The sequence below is a fragment of the Daphnia magna genome, linkage group LG1, assembly GCF_020631705.1.
Source record: "Daphnia magna isolate NIES linkage group LG1, ASM2063170v1.1, whole genome shotgun sequence".
NCBI lineage: Eukaryota > Metazoa > Arthropoda > Branchiopoda > Diplostraca > Daphniidae > Daphnia > Daphnia magna.
This window is the reverse complement of record NC_059182.1, coordinates 4,670,388-4,685,263: the sequence shown is the minus strand read 5'-3', so window position 1 is coordinate 4,685,263 and position 14,876 is coordinate 4,670,388. Positions and strand designations below refer to the sequence as shown.

General features: G+C 41.4%; 2 protein-coding genes across 2 annotated transcripts; both read right to left on the bottom strand.

Moving 5' to 3' along the window:
• Positions 1-1,980: 1,980 nt before the first annotated feature.
• On the bottom strand, positions 1,981-7,812 carry LOC116931459 (kinesin-like protein KIF7). Its single transcript, XM_045174330.1, is given in 19 exon segments — positions 1,981-2,999; positions 3,101-3,148; positions 3,150-3,239; positions 3,302-3,430; positions 3,498-3,671; positions 3,747-3,997; positions 4,070-4,275; positions 4,350-4,639; positions 4,720-4,889; positions 4,987-5,320; positions 5,388-5,476; positions 5,540-5,823; positions 5,889-6,241; positions 6,335-6,579; positions 6,660-6,831; positions 6,896-7,018; positions 7,073-7,218; positions 7,283-7,469; positions 7,548-7,812. Coding segments are annotated over 19 exon segments (3,900 nt in total). The 5' UTR covers positions 7,608-7,812; the 3' UTR covers positions 1,981-2,450.
• Positions 7,813-9,567: 1,755 nt separating this feature from the next.
• On the bottom strand, positions 9,568-11,967 carry LOC123466997 (neurofilament medium polypeptide-like). Its single transcript, XM_045167056.1, has one exon. It carries the CDS (start codon positions 11,965-11,967, stop codon positions 9,568-9,570), a length of 2,400 nt encoding a protein of 799 aa, XP_045022991.1.
• Between the last annotated feature and the right edge of the window lie 2,909 nt (positions 11,968-14,876).

Below are 14,876 nucleotides of genomic sequence, written 5' to 3'. Positions count from 1 at the left end.
TACTTGGTAACCAAGGTCTAGTCATTTATAGGAATGTCAACGCAGCAAACGTCAAAGTCTACCGTTGCCGGTAGATTTATTATTCGTTTTACATTTGAATATATATTCACCAGGACAATAAAGATTTTCCACTAGAAAATATGAAATTCATCTTTCGCTGGGCAGATTCCTTTTTATTTTTACAACGCAAACAATGCCTTCAATTGTTATTGCGTGCCTGCATGCATCAGATTCAAGTCACATGAGAGACGTACATCATTTTGGATTCATTTTTCTTCATTCCAGCAGCATACTTAAAAAACAAACAAAAAGAAATGATAAAAAAACAAACAAAACGTCATGACTGCGGCTTGTTAATGGTTCGTCCTTAGATTATACAAGCGATAATTAAATAAATAAAAAATAGAAAAAAAGGCACTGACTACATATCTTCAACATCCCTGTTAGCGTACCCGGATGTCGAGGAAGGCTACCTTTTTTATCTGCATAATGCGTGTATTTTAACTCTGGACGCTACCCTTTCTTGGAGTGTGCGCAGGCCCGTGCTTATCGTTGGTAGCCTATACGTTTTCGCAAAAGGAAGTATACAGAGCTATCATCGATTAATCGATGTTCATCTCTTTCTCTTGCCAAGCGCCAACACACACGGCGAACGAAATAAAACTTGCCGAAAAAAAGCAAACAAAAAGATTTTGAAAGAAGAAACGAAAGAATGAACGTAAAAATTAAACGTAGAGAAAAAGGAATGAGCGAACAAAAGATGAGAATGGGGAAAGCCAAAGTCAAAGGGAAACCGCTACTCACGAGATCAGATAGCCGAAGCGATTCCAGTGGAAGTTAAAGTGGGGTTTGAGCGTTTCACCTTTATTCCATGAGGGCCATAATGGCGAGATCGGCCATTTACCTTCTCGTGCTGGACACTCGAAAAGAATAGCACAGCCGAGCGGTTGGCAATACTTTTCTTTCTGTCACTTCGTCTGCATTTTTCGCTTCCGTTAGAATGTGATTTAGTTCTTATCGTTTCTAACGAAGCCGCATCACATCCATTGCCTCCTCTTTTCTTATTTCAGTTGAATTCGCCGCGAATTCTGTTAAGTCATTATCTTTGACGTCAACGACAGCCGAGAGGACGCAAAAAGACGTCCCAAAAAAAGAAGGCGATTTGAATATAAACCCGGATCTAGTCGACCATCCTTTGTCTTCCCAAACCGTTTGGAACACATTCAGCTATGCTAGGTTGACGGTTGCGTCAGCTAGGGCCGCAATTTCTTCACCGAAACTCTTCCTTGTCGCTTCTACCTTGTGCGCTGTTTTTCATATGTTTCTTTTTCCATTTCCTTCTTCTGATAAATAGAAGCAGACAAACAAAACAAACAAAAACATCAGGTGGTTGATACAAAACGCTACAAAGGTCCAACAGTTTTTTGCAAATCACGAGGGTTTTTTTTTTTCTTGCATTTATTTGAACAGCAAAACGAAGATAGCTCTATTGCCGCTAACGTTACGATGCATCAGCTTGATTGGGTCATCATTCTTCGGGTCCCGCGAAGCGGATCTCCAATGCTAGCGCATTGCATCCATCACGGCCCTCAGTTGGAACTGCGCCTTCTTCGCATAGCCACTCTAATAAGGTGGTGGGCACAACCATCCCTAAAAAAATCAGTCAACCGATATTTTTGCAACTGTTTGCTGTTGAGGTGGATAATGTGCAAAACAAAACAATTGTTTATTTCAATCCCGTTCCAAGTCTCTTATTGAAACCGTAAAAGGCATTGGAGCTATCGAAGATTCTGGTCACAGTTTGTACCACCCAAAAATAAAGATGTAAAAGAAGACGTTTTTTTTTGTTTTTTCGTGCATCAGCCCCGTGTTTAGAAGCTAACACGCGACTGGTCACCTTTTCCCCGACCCACCCATGTATGTCGTGCCAATTGTAGAGTGAAATTGATGGGGCCTGCTTGCGAGATACGTGCCAATAGATTAAGACAAAAGCCAGGTGTGCTTAAACGCAGCAAACGCTGAGTAGAGGTGGCCAGCTGCAGATTTATTAGCTAAACAAGCAGCGTGATTGGTCAATGTCGAACTAACGTTGGCTCTATCATCAGATGGATTTGTACGGCGCTTTCAAAAGGGAGTGTACCAATGTAAGCACCTGCGCTGATCAAACTCCGGCACCGAGAACAATGAACCTTGTCTTAAAAAAAAAAAAAAGGCCCATAACGTCTCGGTGACAGCCATTGCCATCAGCTAACCCCATCAAAAGCGTAAAGGCACATTACGATGATGGTCGATTGTTGGTTGATTTTCACCTTTTTAAATGGACTTAGAGTCTATTCTTAAAAACATTCACAATTTTAAAAGTTGAAAACTCGCATCTGTTTTCTGTCAAATCAATAAAACAAAAAGTCTGCACAGTTAGAAAAAAATTAAAAAAAAATGAAGATGACAAATCACCGATGGCGGCGTTTGGTATCTCTCGTTTCTGGCTGTACCGTCTGTTGTTTGATAATAAGTTTGTTCTTTTCTCGTGTCACGGTGGTTGTTGTTTCCGGCGCCGTCTGACGGCCCCGCATTCGGTGCAGCCCTGTAATCTTCTGATGCAACGCTTGAACAGCTTGCAGACCTAAAAGACTAGGTGTACGACTGCTACACGCACTTGGCGCCAGCTCAGAAGCAACCGGCACAACACCCGAGACAGCATTGTTGTTGCCTCCTGTTCGATGTCTGGGCGTGACACTCAGCAGATCACGAAGTTGCCTTCGCAAATCGCGGCTGTTTTGATACTCTGAATCTTCATCGAGTTGACTGAAGTTTCTGTCGCCATCGCAACCGCCCCGACCAGCACTGGAATCATGGTCGAGTTGCCTCTGAACTGTGTGGGCTTTCGGTTCATAATTGCGCTGATGAGAGGAGGGTTGACGCCTCTCCATCTCCAACTGGGTGTGTTTCAGAGCCGCAGACAATTTCCGGACATAGCGACTTTGATCTTCAAATTGAGCCTGAGTTGCGAAAGAATAAACAGAGATATAACAAAATGTAAATGAACAAAGGGAAAAGATGAACGAACGGTTGATAAATACGAATAAATGTTGCATCTTACTTCCAATTCTGCAAATTGCTGTTCCATTTTTTTCGAGCCTTCTCGTAAAGTCGATCACTTTTTGAAAGTACTTGCACAAAAGGGAACGTGTTTCTGTGTGCGTTAAACTCATAAGCCTACACAAGAGCCCATCTTCCGTCTGTAAAAAAGAGATTTCACTTGTAATGCTGCTGATTCAAATAGGATAGACTCAAGACTTACCGAGCTCTTTAATTCGTAATGTCGACTGCAGATGACTTCATTCTTGTACTCGATTGCTGCATCCACAGCTTCGATTGCCTCATCCAACTCTAATAGGCGGCGCTCTTCGCTAGCATCTAAATCACGACCCTACAACAATAAAATAAAATAATAAATAAACAAACAAGATACAAAAAAAAATGGCGAGAGAATCTACCCTGTGTTGTCTCTCATCGAGTTCTTGTCGCTGTTGAACCAGGGAATCGCGGGTGTGCCTCATTTTGCGAATTTCTTTTCGTATGGCCTCTTTGTCTGTCACATTGTCGCTTCCGCATGTCGGCTGAACGTCGTACAGTTTACACTTGAACGAACTGGTTGACGTTTGAACGGTCTAAGTTCAACAAAATGCAATCGTGAAAAAAAAAAGAAAATCTTGGGCTTGAAACGAATTGGTTGAAAGTCATACTTTATCGCTCGATTCCGTATCCTTTTTTCGCTTGGTTGCCATATCCGCGCTAGTATGCGTGTTAATTTTATCAGTTTCGTTTTGATTTTTCGATCTGTCGAGCGCTATTTCCCTCTTTTCCAGGTTATTTTCTTTTTCCTCCAGTTCTTCGGAGCGCCACGTAATGGCCGTCCGCAGTTCAACCAAACGTTCCTCTTCTGCCACTAGCCAGCGCCACTTATGTTCTAGTTCAGATTCACCAGGGCTGCCGTCTTAAAAAAAAAGAAATTCAAATAAAGAAACTTAACGCTGCAGTTTCAAACTGAATTTGCTTCAAAATTTACCTTTGTCACCACATAACTCTAGGAAACGCATTTCCGAACTAACTCGTTGTTCTTGGAGCTGACGTTCAAGTTCAACTATACGCACATGATCTTTTTCTATTTCTTGCTTCAGTTCTCTTTTTTTCTCATTCTCGTATCGAAGCTGCTCTTTCAGAACAGAATGCTGGTCCTTCATTATGGATAAACTTCGTTCCAGTTCGCCCACTCTGTAAGCGAAAAACCAAATAAAAACATTGTAGTCGATTTAGCACAACCTCTGATTTAAATGACGTGGCATTACTTTCGTGGGGCTCGGGCAGTGAGATCTAACAACTCCGCCATGTTTTTTAAACAGTGCTCAAAGCGAATAATTTCTGCCCGCTGCTGACCGATTCTCCGTTCACCATCCGTCACATTATCGCTCTCCTGTATGCTTCCGTCGCTATTCGTCTCTGACTGTTTTCTCTGACGATAGGCCACCTCCAAATCGGACGATTGGTCAGAAATACCCTGCTTTAACGTTGTTTGACTTTTATCGAGTTGAGTTTTTAATTGTTCGTTGCCGTCTTGACGGCTAGCTAAATATTCTTCCTATTTCATTAAGATAAAAAAAAAAAAAAAAGATGGAAAATTAATTTTAGACAAAAGTTTTGCGGAATTGTTAGACAAACCTTCAACGAAACTGTTCGTTTCAGCTCCTCTAGAGTTTGGTGTGCTTTTTTAAGCTGTTTGTTTGTTTTCCATGTTAGAAGCTGGCGCTTTTCAGACATTTCCGCAGAATTCCGCATTTCTCGGCAGTCATCGTTTGAAATCTCAACATCCGCTTTCAGACTTCCTTCAACTGAGAATTTTCTTTTAGTCGATTAGTAAAATAGGCGGTACGTGTATGACCGCATTCAAAGTTAAAAACATAATCCAATGAGTCGGGATATACTCACTCGGGCGAGTAGGTGATGTGCCCCCGAACGATTCCGGAGTTGATGCACGAGATTCTCCTATTAAAGGCTGCTGATCGGCTACATTTGAAGGCCCAAAAATACTAACTCTTCTGCCAGTTCTCGCAGGTTTGGGGCTTGAATTTTCACTTTTGTAATTGCTATTTGATTGTTCTCGGCCAAGCTCCGAGTGCGGAGAAATATCAACAGGATTTGTTGGCCCCCATTCCAAAGACGTTGCATTATCATACATTGACTCGATACTACATATTAAACGATCAGTCGTTTCTCGAAATTGCTGTCTCAGCATATCCAGTTGCTCTGCAAAATGGGAACCCTAATTTCAAAATGATAATTAATTAAACAGGAACTGCTATGCAAAGGTTGCCACAGGTTATTATTACATCGGACGATGATTCAATGGATAGCCGCTCGTGCCTATCGCTGAGTTCAGACGATAGCTCACGGGTTGGAGTAGGTTCAGATACCTCTTCTGCAAAAATAGATGTGTTTAACGATATGTACAATGTGTAACAAAAAATTGAGTTTCAGTTACCAATGACATGCAACGTTTTGGATTCGCCACTCGTTTGAAATGCGCTTGTCGTGTTGGGCAATTCTGCCGACTGGCTACCCCTGGAGTCCATTTGAGTTCTGGTTCGTGGTTTAATGGCCAATAGGTCGGGATCAATACAATTTGCATATTCTTCTTTAAGGCAAAGCCAAGATTCAATTTTGTTTTTTGTATCATCTCCTAGTAAACCGGACACAGCCAACTCATTTAAAAGAGTTTCGGCATTCGCCACCAGTAACTGCCACTGACTCGCTGCAAACCGTAACCTAATTGAAATTGGATATTTTACACACTGATGATTTTCTTTTAATTAAATCTGAGAATATCCTACCTGAAAAGCTCGTCTTCGTCTTCTGGTTCATGAAACGCCGATCTGCTTTCATTAACATCATTGATAACATTCGTTTGATAGCTAAAAGGTGTTCCATTTTGTTGCTGGAATTTTGGAATCATATGGGGTGTGATAAAATCTGGCATATCGTTAGAATTTTGTCGATAGTTTATGCCCATCACCGACATTGGTATATTGGCTATCGGGGTAAGCCGAACATTCGCCACTGGACGATTGCAAATGTTGGCTGCTCTAGTTGCAAACTTCAACGTGTTGACAGTTTCCTCTAAATGGGAGGCTGAAGGGGAAAGGCACACAATCATCAACGTAAAGGCGTTACCACCCAATGAATCCTAAGAATGGATATGAAGAGTTGGACAAAAAAAATTAATTTTAAAACAAAGTTCTGAAAAAAACAAAAAAACAAAACAAAAAGCTTAGCATACTTTCAGAATGTAAGTTAACTTTGAATCCCAATAAGGCACGTGACTTGCTTTTCTTCGGGGGTCCCCTAATGCAGCCGTGACATTACTTAGCGCAAGTAGACCAGAATTAATGGAGAACGGTTCCTGAAATTCACTGAGTTGTACGTCACTGATCCCGTGGTTGCTTGTAACGCCTAGTCCAAGCCTCTCCGAACCAGCCAAATCAACAAAATGAAGTTTGGAACATACTTCGTACAAACAACCATCTGATGCCGGAGTATTTAAAACAAGAAGTAGTGTAATAAAAAAATGTAAAAGAAGGGAATAGGAAAAAAAAAATAAGAACCTTGTGTCCATGCCTGCTGCATGTAAAGAGTGAAAATTCCATGGGATTTACTGGAAAGTTGATTTAACATTGGCCCAGTGTGTCTTAACGCTAAACCTGTTTCCAAGCAGCTAAAGACATCATCAATGGTTTGGCATTCCATGCGTGTTGCACCAGTGATTATAGTTTCTCCCTAAAATATTTTGAATATGACATAGCTACAATATTTTTGGCATTGTTACAGTTTCTCACTATACATTTTGGTCTTCTTGCACAGTAATTTCACCATGAAATGGTTCCATACTCAGGAGATCACGAATTTCTTCATCATAAATTTCTAAGTAGCTTGCTTGGATAGAGATCTGTCTGCCAGGGTATTCCTATAAAAAAAACATTGAAAATAAAACTTACATGAAATGAGACTGTATCTTTACCTTGGCTTTGTAGAAGAGATTACGAACAGTTCGGGGAACCATACCAAAATCAGATTCATTCATGGTGTAGAGTAATCCAGGGCCAAATATTGTAAAGGTTTTACCCGATCCAGTTTGGCCATATGCAATCACAGTTATATTGAACCCTTTTTTAAATGAATGGTGATTAGGGAAAAGTTTCCTTTAGGATAGATTAATATAATGAAAAACCATCAAAGCAGGCATTAACAACTGGTTCAACATAGCCCTTGAAGATCGCCTGTTGTGGACAATCAAATGGTAGTATGTTATCCAAATGAAAGAACCGATTATTTCCCAAAATAATGGTCCCCTGAGTTGGGTCCATTTGAAAGTAAGGCGTTGGTAAAACATGGTCGGTCGGTTGTAACGAACGAACCTAATGTACAGAAATGGTGCAATTTAATAGAAACAATTATCTTTTTTGCTGAAAATCCTTGGTGACACTCTTGCTTACCCGCGTTATGAGTTGAACACGGGCTTGTAAGTCCCTGTCTTGACCGGCGCTGAAAAGCATCACGACATTCGTAAAACAATCACAGTTGGAAATATGTTGCTGGATAACAATTTGTTATTTGGATATAATGGTCATACCACCTTTTCACTGTTTGTGTTGGATCGAGAAACTAGTTCAATCAACAACAACATTCCCTATATTTTACCGGTAACTACCAAAAATATGCAGCGGCTAGTTCCAATGCGTCACCCGCGATACGGAAATTGGTAGGGCTCGGCCCCGATCGTTTTCGATCGGGGCGAACCGCGGTTTAGCGGCCAGAAATCACCAAACCGTCGGTTCGGTTTAGCCGTTTTTGACTTCGGTGCGGTTCTCGGTTTCGAATTCGTCAAACCGGTGCGAACCGCCACCATACTATACGACGTATAGTTGGTTGTGTTCGCAACAGAAACAAGTCACTGCAAATATAAATCAAAAGGCCTCATTTAAGTGCAAATGCCTTGTCCTTGTGTGGAGATTTGATCGCCATTTCGCTGTTCGCATATCAATGAATCATAGAGCAGTCTGGCACATGACGTCACTTCGTTATAGCACGTCTGTAACAGCCAACAGTTTAAATAATTCCAAGTCTTTTCGACTCCGTGGCACAGTTTTTTAAATGTATCGAGCCGCTTGGCTAAATAAATACCCACTTGGATATGACGTAGAAAAATGGGATTAAAGAGTGCGACTGCTGTAATATAAACACTGGCGAGTTGTTACGGTTTCATTTTTTTTTTTTTACGTTTCGTGCGTATACGATTGGTTCATTTCCTCGTAGAAAGCTGGGCACAGCACCGATTTCCATGTTCTTAATGCTTTCTCTCGTATTTGTTTTTTTCTCGCCAGATTTGCAACGTGCAGCGCCCGTCTAAAAGCTGTAATGAAATTTCCCCCTGCACATTAAGTATGTGCTTCTTCCTCATCTAGGCATTCGTTTATGTTTTATCAAAGGCCGGGGATAATGTTTTCAATTCGGCCATGGACGAAATAAAATGTTTTAAAGTCAAAGTGATGGTGGATCAATGTAAAATATTTCCAATCTCTATATTCTAACTTGAAATTGAAAAGCTATTGAAAAGCTTCCGTTTAGGACTTTTCTCAATCAATAATTGCGTAAGAGACTTGGTTTGTATATTTGTTATGGAAAATCAAAGGAGGTAAAGATTTACTGGATGTGTCTAGCTGCTTGCGACATCTAGCGGTTTGCAACTGAACGTTAGTGTTGTGTAAGAGTCAAACTCCTCCCCCATATTCCTCACATGGAATTGAGAGACGGCCAGATTGTCCCTAATTTCCTGTACGTGCTCTATGTTCTTCACCATTGATGAAATAGAAAACACCGAGAATCAATATAGTAATAATAATAAAAACAGACAACAGTTTTTGTTTTTGTTCAGCATCCCAAAACTAACCAAATATCAAGGACATTAGACGTTCACATGGAGGCTTAACCAGAAGTCATCTTGTCTATTCAGTGATAAATACACAAGATACTCCCAAGCTTCAACCTCAGCACGTAAACGACTTTTGCCGCCATCTATCTGAATTAGTTCAAAGAAAATTTTTATTTTTTGATCTCATAAAACAAGAAAAAGTCAGAGAATAAATCCAAATGAGTCACCCCAACTACCGTTTGAAGAACAAATCCATACTGAAACTGACCGAATGTCGTGGATGTCATGTCGTTTACGTAAGAGCTCAGCCCAGGAATCACCTCGTAACTCAGTGATGATTTAGGCATTCATGGAATACATAAAGCTGCAACTCCATGAACGCTTCCATCATCACATCGAAACAAGATACTCCCAAAGCTTCAAGCCCAAACGTTAAACGACTTTTCATCCATTCCATACGATCAGCTCAGGTAGATTTGCACTTCAAACGGGTAGTTAAAAAAAAAAATTAACACATTTGTTTTGTTTTTGAAAGTCATACATTAACTGCATGTGGAGGGTAAAAAATGTGAGATATGCGGGATTTATTTGGGGGATGGCCGCGGATCTCTCCCGTTAACGAGAAGGTCGAAAGCTTTTCGGCAGTCGTTTATTCGGCCTGAGAGTTGTAGTTTCTCATCACGTGACATCGGGCGTCTGACGGAGACGAAGAATTCAGTCTCGGAACTTCGCATTTTTAGATGACGGAGTTGCCTTAAGTCGACGTTAGAACACTCGATTGTCACCGGCAGACCTTCGATAACTTCTTGTGCGGCAGCTCGACGTTTTGCGGGACTCCCTCCTGATATTTTCAAGTTGTAAAATTGGAGAGCATTTTGGTTTTGGACTAAGGTCATCATGACTCCGTGAGTCTCCTCCAGGCGTCTGACATTTTCACCTCCTCGTCCCACAATACGACCGTAGTTTCTGTAATGAATGTCCAAGAGTACCAATTTATCCGCACTTTGCAATTGTGGAATTTCTCCAGAAACAATGGCGAAACTGGCAGCTGGTTTAGCTGTGGCAGCCTTCTCCTTCTCAGGAGCGACAGTTGGCGCAGCAGTTGGCGTAGCCTTCGCTTGGGGTCGAGCTGGCGGATGAACCGATGTTTGGCCTTCGGACAGGTTGACTGAGTAACCTTCGATCGGCTTTTGTTTATATCTGTAATCAGCTGACTGGAAAACAACTGGTGGTTGTACATCAGCAGCAGGTTGTCGTGCAGGTTTGACATCAGCGGCAGGTTTTCGTGCACGTCTGACATCAGCGGCAGGTTGTCGTGCAGGTCTGACATCAGTGGCAGGTTGTCGTGCAGGTCTGACATCAGCGGCAGGTTGTCGGGCAGGTCTGACATCAGCGGCAGGTTGACCTGGGGGCCTTTTGCCGGACAGCGGAGGAAATTGTGATGGAGAAATAACGTCCATCACAGTTTCGTAAATCGATACCAACTCCGCTGGAGTCTTGTCCTTTTCGGGTGCACGTTCCTCCTTTTTAGCTGCTGCTTCAGCCTGAAGTTTGGCCTTTTTCTTTCTAGACGAAACCTCCCGAAATTCTGTAAGTCTCTCACTTTCATCAACTGATTGTTTCCCTTCATCGGCAGACGCTCCTTGGATTTCTTTGGCAGCGGCAAGGGGTGCAAGGTCATCGATGCCACATCCAACGTCTTTTTTTCCAGCCTCAGGAAGTGATGGAAGATCATCAGTGTCGCACGAAACGTCTCGACTTTTAGGCTTCACAAGTTGAGGGAAATCGTCCGTGCAGCATCCAACATCTATTCCTTTGGCCTTCACGGGCTGAGGAAGGTCCTCCGTGTCGCATCCAACATCTCGGGTCTTCACTTCAGATTTACGCTGAACCTGTTTGGCCGATTTTCGCAATTGTTTCAATTCCGCGTCTTTCAAAGCCAAAAGGGCGTCTTTGCCTTCAGTGATCGTCTTCATTTGCGACTCAGTAGCGATCAAACGGTTCTTACATTGTTCCAACTCGGCAATGGTTTCCTTCGCATTCACGAGTTTTACCTTGACAGACTCCATTTCGCACTTGATGGTTTGAGTGTCTTTGATCAGTCGCTCCTTCGCGTCCTCGAGTTCTACCTTGACAGACTCCATTTCGCACTTGAAGGTTTGCGTTTCTTTGATCAGTCGCTCCTTCGCGTCCTCCAGTTCTAACTTGACTGTTTCCATTTCGCACTTGATGGTTTGCGTGTCTTCGATCATTCGTTCCTTCTCATCGTCGGGTTGTGAACTCTCGCTAGCCGCAGAAGGGATTTCTACCTTAACCTGTTCCAGGACGTAGTTTATAGTCCATTTTGCGTACTCTGTGACAACGTCTATGGAAGAAAGATGTTGTTGAACGCTCTCGATTTTCGCAACAGAAGCTTCGAGCTCGCCAGATCGCTTGTCACACACAGGATCGCGCTGCTGTCGACGACTAGTTTGTTCCATCTCCAATTCTAGAATACGTTGCATCTGTTGGGTGTTGGTCAGTTCCAAGTCAAAGATTCGATTGTCGTATTCGTCTTGAAATTTCATGGTTTCAATCTCCTTGCGGATGATTTCATCTGACCTTTTCCTCGTTAGCTCCGCAATGTCCAGATGGTATTTTGATTCAAAGATGCCAAGATCCCACGCGAGTTTGTCGGCCTTTCGTCTCGATACACCGCTAACGCGGTGCGCCGTTTGAAGTTGGTCTTTTAAATCAGAAATCTCTTTAATCAGTTCTTCTTCGCGGGCCTTTTGAATCTGGGTTTCAAACGCGTCGTCCGTTTGTTGGGATGCGTCAACGTTCTGGGTTACCACCGGCGTTGGTTCCGTGTTCTCCTCGGACACGTCAACAGCCTCGGTGTCGGTAGACTCCGTTCTGGGTTCTGTCCTTGTAATGACGCGGAGAAGATCTAGGAGATACATCATCCAGTGGAGGAAAGCAAAGTACTTGGAAAAATATTCCATTTTTGAAGTTTGGGAAGTTTGAGATTTGATTGAGTTCGATGAAGAATATTCAAGATCAATTGGGGATTGATAATGAATATGGAAGATTCTGAAACTCTGTTGGATTAATTGGGAATATCGGTTTGGGCTTTATTTATTGAAGCACTTGACGGCTGGTAGCGGCCCTTCAAATTCCTCGTTAACTTCAAGTTTGAAAAATATTTTCGAGTTAAATCCTTTTGTAATTGGTTTTAATTAAAGTTGATGTTTTAACAAACATTTTTCAAATGATTTGAAATTACTATAAGTTGAGGGAAATATTTTATTTTGAATTTAAAAGATGATCTTGTTTTCACTGCGCATCCCACTCCTACATCCGTGTGACGGATAATAAACGATGCGCGGACTCATTCATTTTGGCATTACTGCATGGAAAATTTAATGTTTCCTTAAATATGATGTAGAACATCTGTTTGTTTGTTTTTTACACTCATTAACTTGATCATAGAGCCAAAAGCCATGAACATTATTTTTTATGTCACATTATTCATATGGCACTTGACAACTAATTATAGATTTGTTGTTAAGGGGTCATTGGAAGTCATTGAAGTATGGACTAGAAATGAGCTAATTCTAACGCGTATATTAAAAAATAAATGCATAGATTTAAAGTGTGCCGTATGGACCTAAAACTTGCTTTATACTGCTGGCTGTTTGATTATGGCGAGCTGTTACGCTGAACGGCTAATAATCGTCTAGACGCAAGAGGGGAAGTGGGCGTTGTCGTGCATCTCGAAACCAAAAGAAAAAGCGATACGCAAATAGAATATTCCTAAAACCGTTTTTCCTAAAACCGCGGTGTGACCCGTAAGAACCGCGGTATGACTCAACAAACCGCGGTGCGATCGGTTCCCAAAAATTGATAAACCGAACCGCACCGGTTTGGCCTTTTTAAAAAAAGGAACCGCGCGGTTCGGCCAAAATCGTACCCGATCGTCGCGGGGCCGAGCCCTAGAAATTGGCATGATTTTTTTTTCTTTCCTTCTTCGACAGCCGCAGCTGCTTTTGCTTTGTCATCCCATGATTCATGAGCGAATACTAGTTGAATGGAGCTCGCGCCACTAGCGGCGATTGGACAAAGTTTTGTTCATTGCGATTAATTTTAACGCCGTAGTAAGCATTCGACCAAATAACTGATAAAATATCAATTGCAAATTGCAATGAAGCTCTTCAATTTTTGACAGTCAGAAACGGTCTAGGACTAGAACTGTGGGCTAGAAAACTCTTTTTAAGCACGGTAGGTGAGCACAATATTTATACGTATACAAGCAATAAATGTCACTGAAGTTGAAACTGAATGGATTTGGTAAGCACACAATTTTGTCATTTCACTTCCTAAATTCATTTCAAAACGGCTCTGAAACAATGGCAACCTACAATTTGTACCACAAAATTGGAAAAGGAAACGTCGGTAATTGGACTGACTTAGAAAATAGAATTTTTTTCCCCTTCAGAAAGGCTAGCTAGTTATTTAAGAACTATTTTCAAAGACAAAAAATTTCCGTACGATTCACTGTTGAAAAAAAAAAGCTGTGGTTATACCACCAACCACTGCACGATATGTAATACGCTTAGTATAGAACTACTTTGAAATCCTTTGGCAGGAAGAATAAAAACTGTAGCCAGAGAATTTATTATTCATAATGTGACGTCTCTTAAATCACCCAACGTAGTACAAGACTCACCCTTCATTACAAAGGTGCAACGTTTAGCTTTGCATAATGAGCTGGTCCTACGAAGAACCATCACCAAAACTATAAACAAGAATAATATCAGTTCGTGTTGTCGGATGAGTTGGATGGGCGGCAGCAAGAGTAGAGCGTGAGTGTGAATTTTTATTAGATGAACGTGAGGTAGGTAAACGTTGTACCCTTACCAAAACTTAAATATGTTTCAAACCAACACTTTAATCGGAATTGAATCACGAAACGACAAGAGGTAATGATCTTTCTCGTTAGATGGCGATAGTTGTATTAAACTTGCGATTGAGAGGTTACGAAATTCTATACCGAGTTAGGGTGCTCTGTGTCCTTGGGCGGAAGTCTGTAACGTGCGTATTACGCATACTGTATCGGAAACTTATTGCGTGTCGAGTCTGCAATCTCTATTCCCCTTTTATCATTCTAGACTCGAAGGCAGGATCTCGGTAACTGGTTTATAATTTCATGAAATTCATTGCTACATTTTTTATTTTATTTTTAACACTCTAATTGGTAGGCCGTAGGGTATACGCAATAGGTAATTACGGTACATGAATTGGCTGTGAGGATAGAAGAAATTTTAAAAAAATTTTCATAATTTGGCCTCTTGAAAAAAACGGGGGAACCCCGAAAAAGCCTGACGGTGTATTTGTTTGTTTCAATTACGTATTTTTTTATTACACTTTTTACAGATTTAGCTGCTAAAACAATATCATCTTTGTTTCTTTCAAATTATAAATCCCTTTCCCCGTGCATTGCGTCCAACCTAACTATAAGATTAAGACTTATGTCTTAAATGCCTGAATCAAATCAACTATGGCTTGTGAAATTAAAATTTCCTTCAAATTTCAAGGATACAGTGCGCATTGCAGTGAGTGGGCCACCGTTGGACGTGCACTGTGTGCAGCCATTGAGTACACGGAACGTGATGCACACCTGTTGTTTACAAGAAAACCCCTTGCCTTTAAAATTTACGACTTGCTTGCAACTTAGGAAGAAAAAGAAAAAAAGGGGTTTGTTCTTTTCGGAATGTTAATAGTTGCCGGAAACGTGAAGACCTCAAAGTAAAAATCGGTGCTTTCAATATTTTTCGACAGATGGTATATTTTCAGGGTATGCAAGGCTTTTTCTAGTTGAATGTTTTTTACCAACCGTCAACTTGGAATGTAA

Excerpts from the sequence above, each read along its gene's own strand:
- LOC123466997 (XM_045167056.1), bottom strand. The coding sequence starts at position 11,967 with ATGGAATATTTTTCCAAGTACTTTGCTTTCCTCCACTGGATGATGTAT.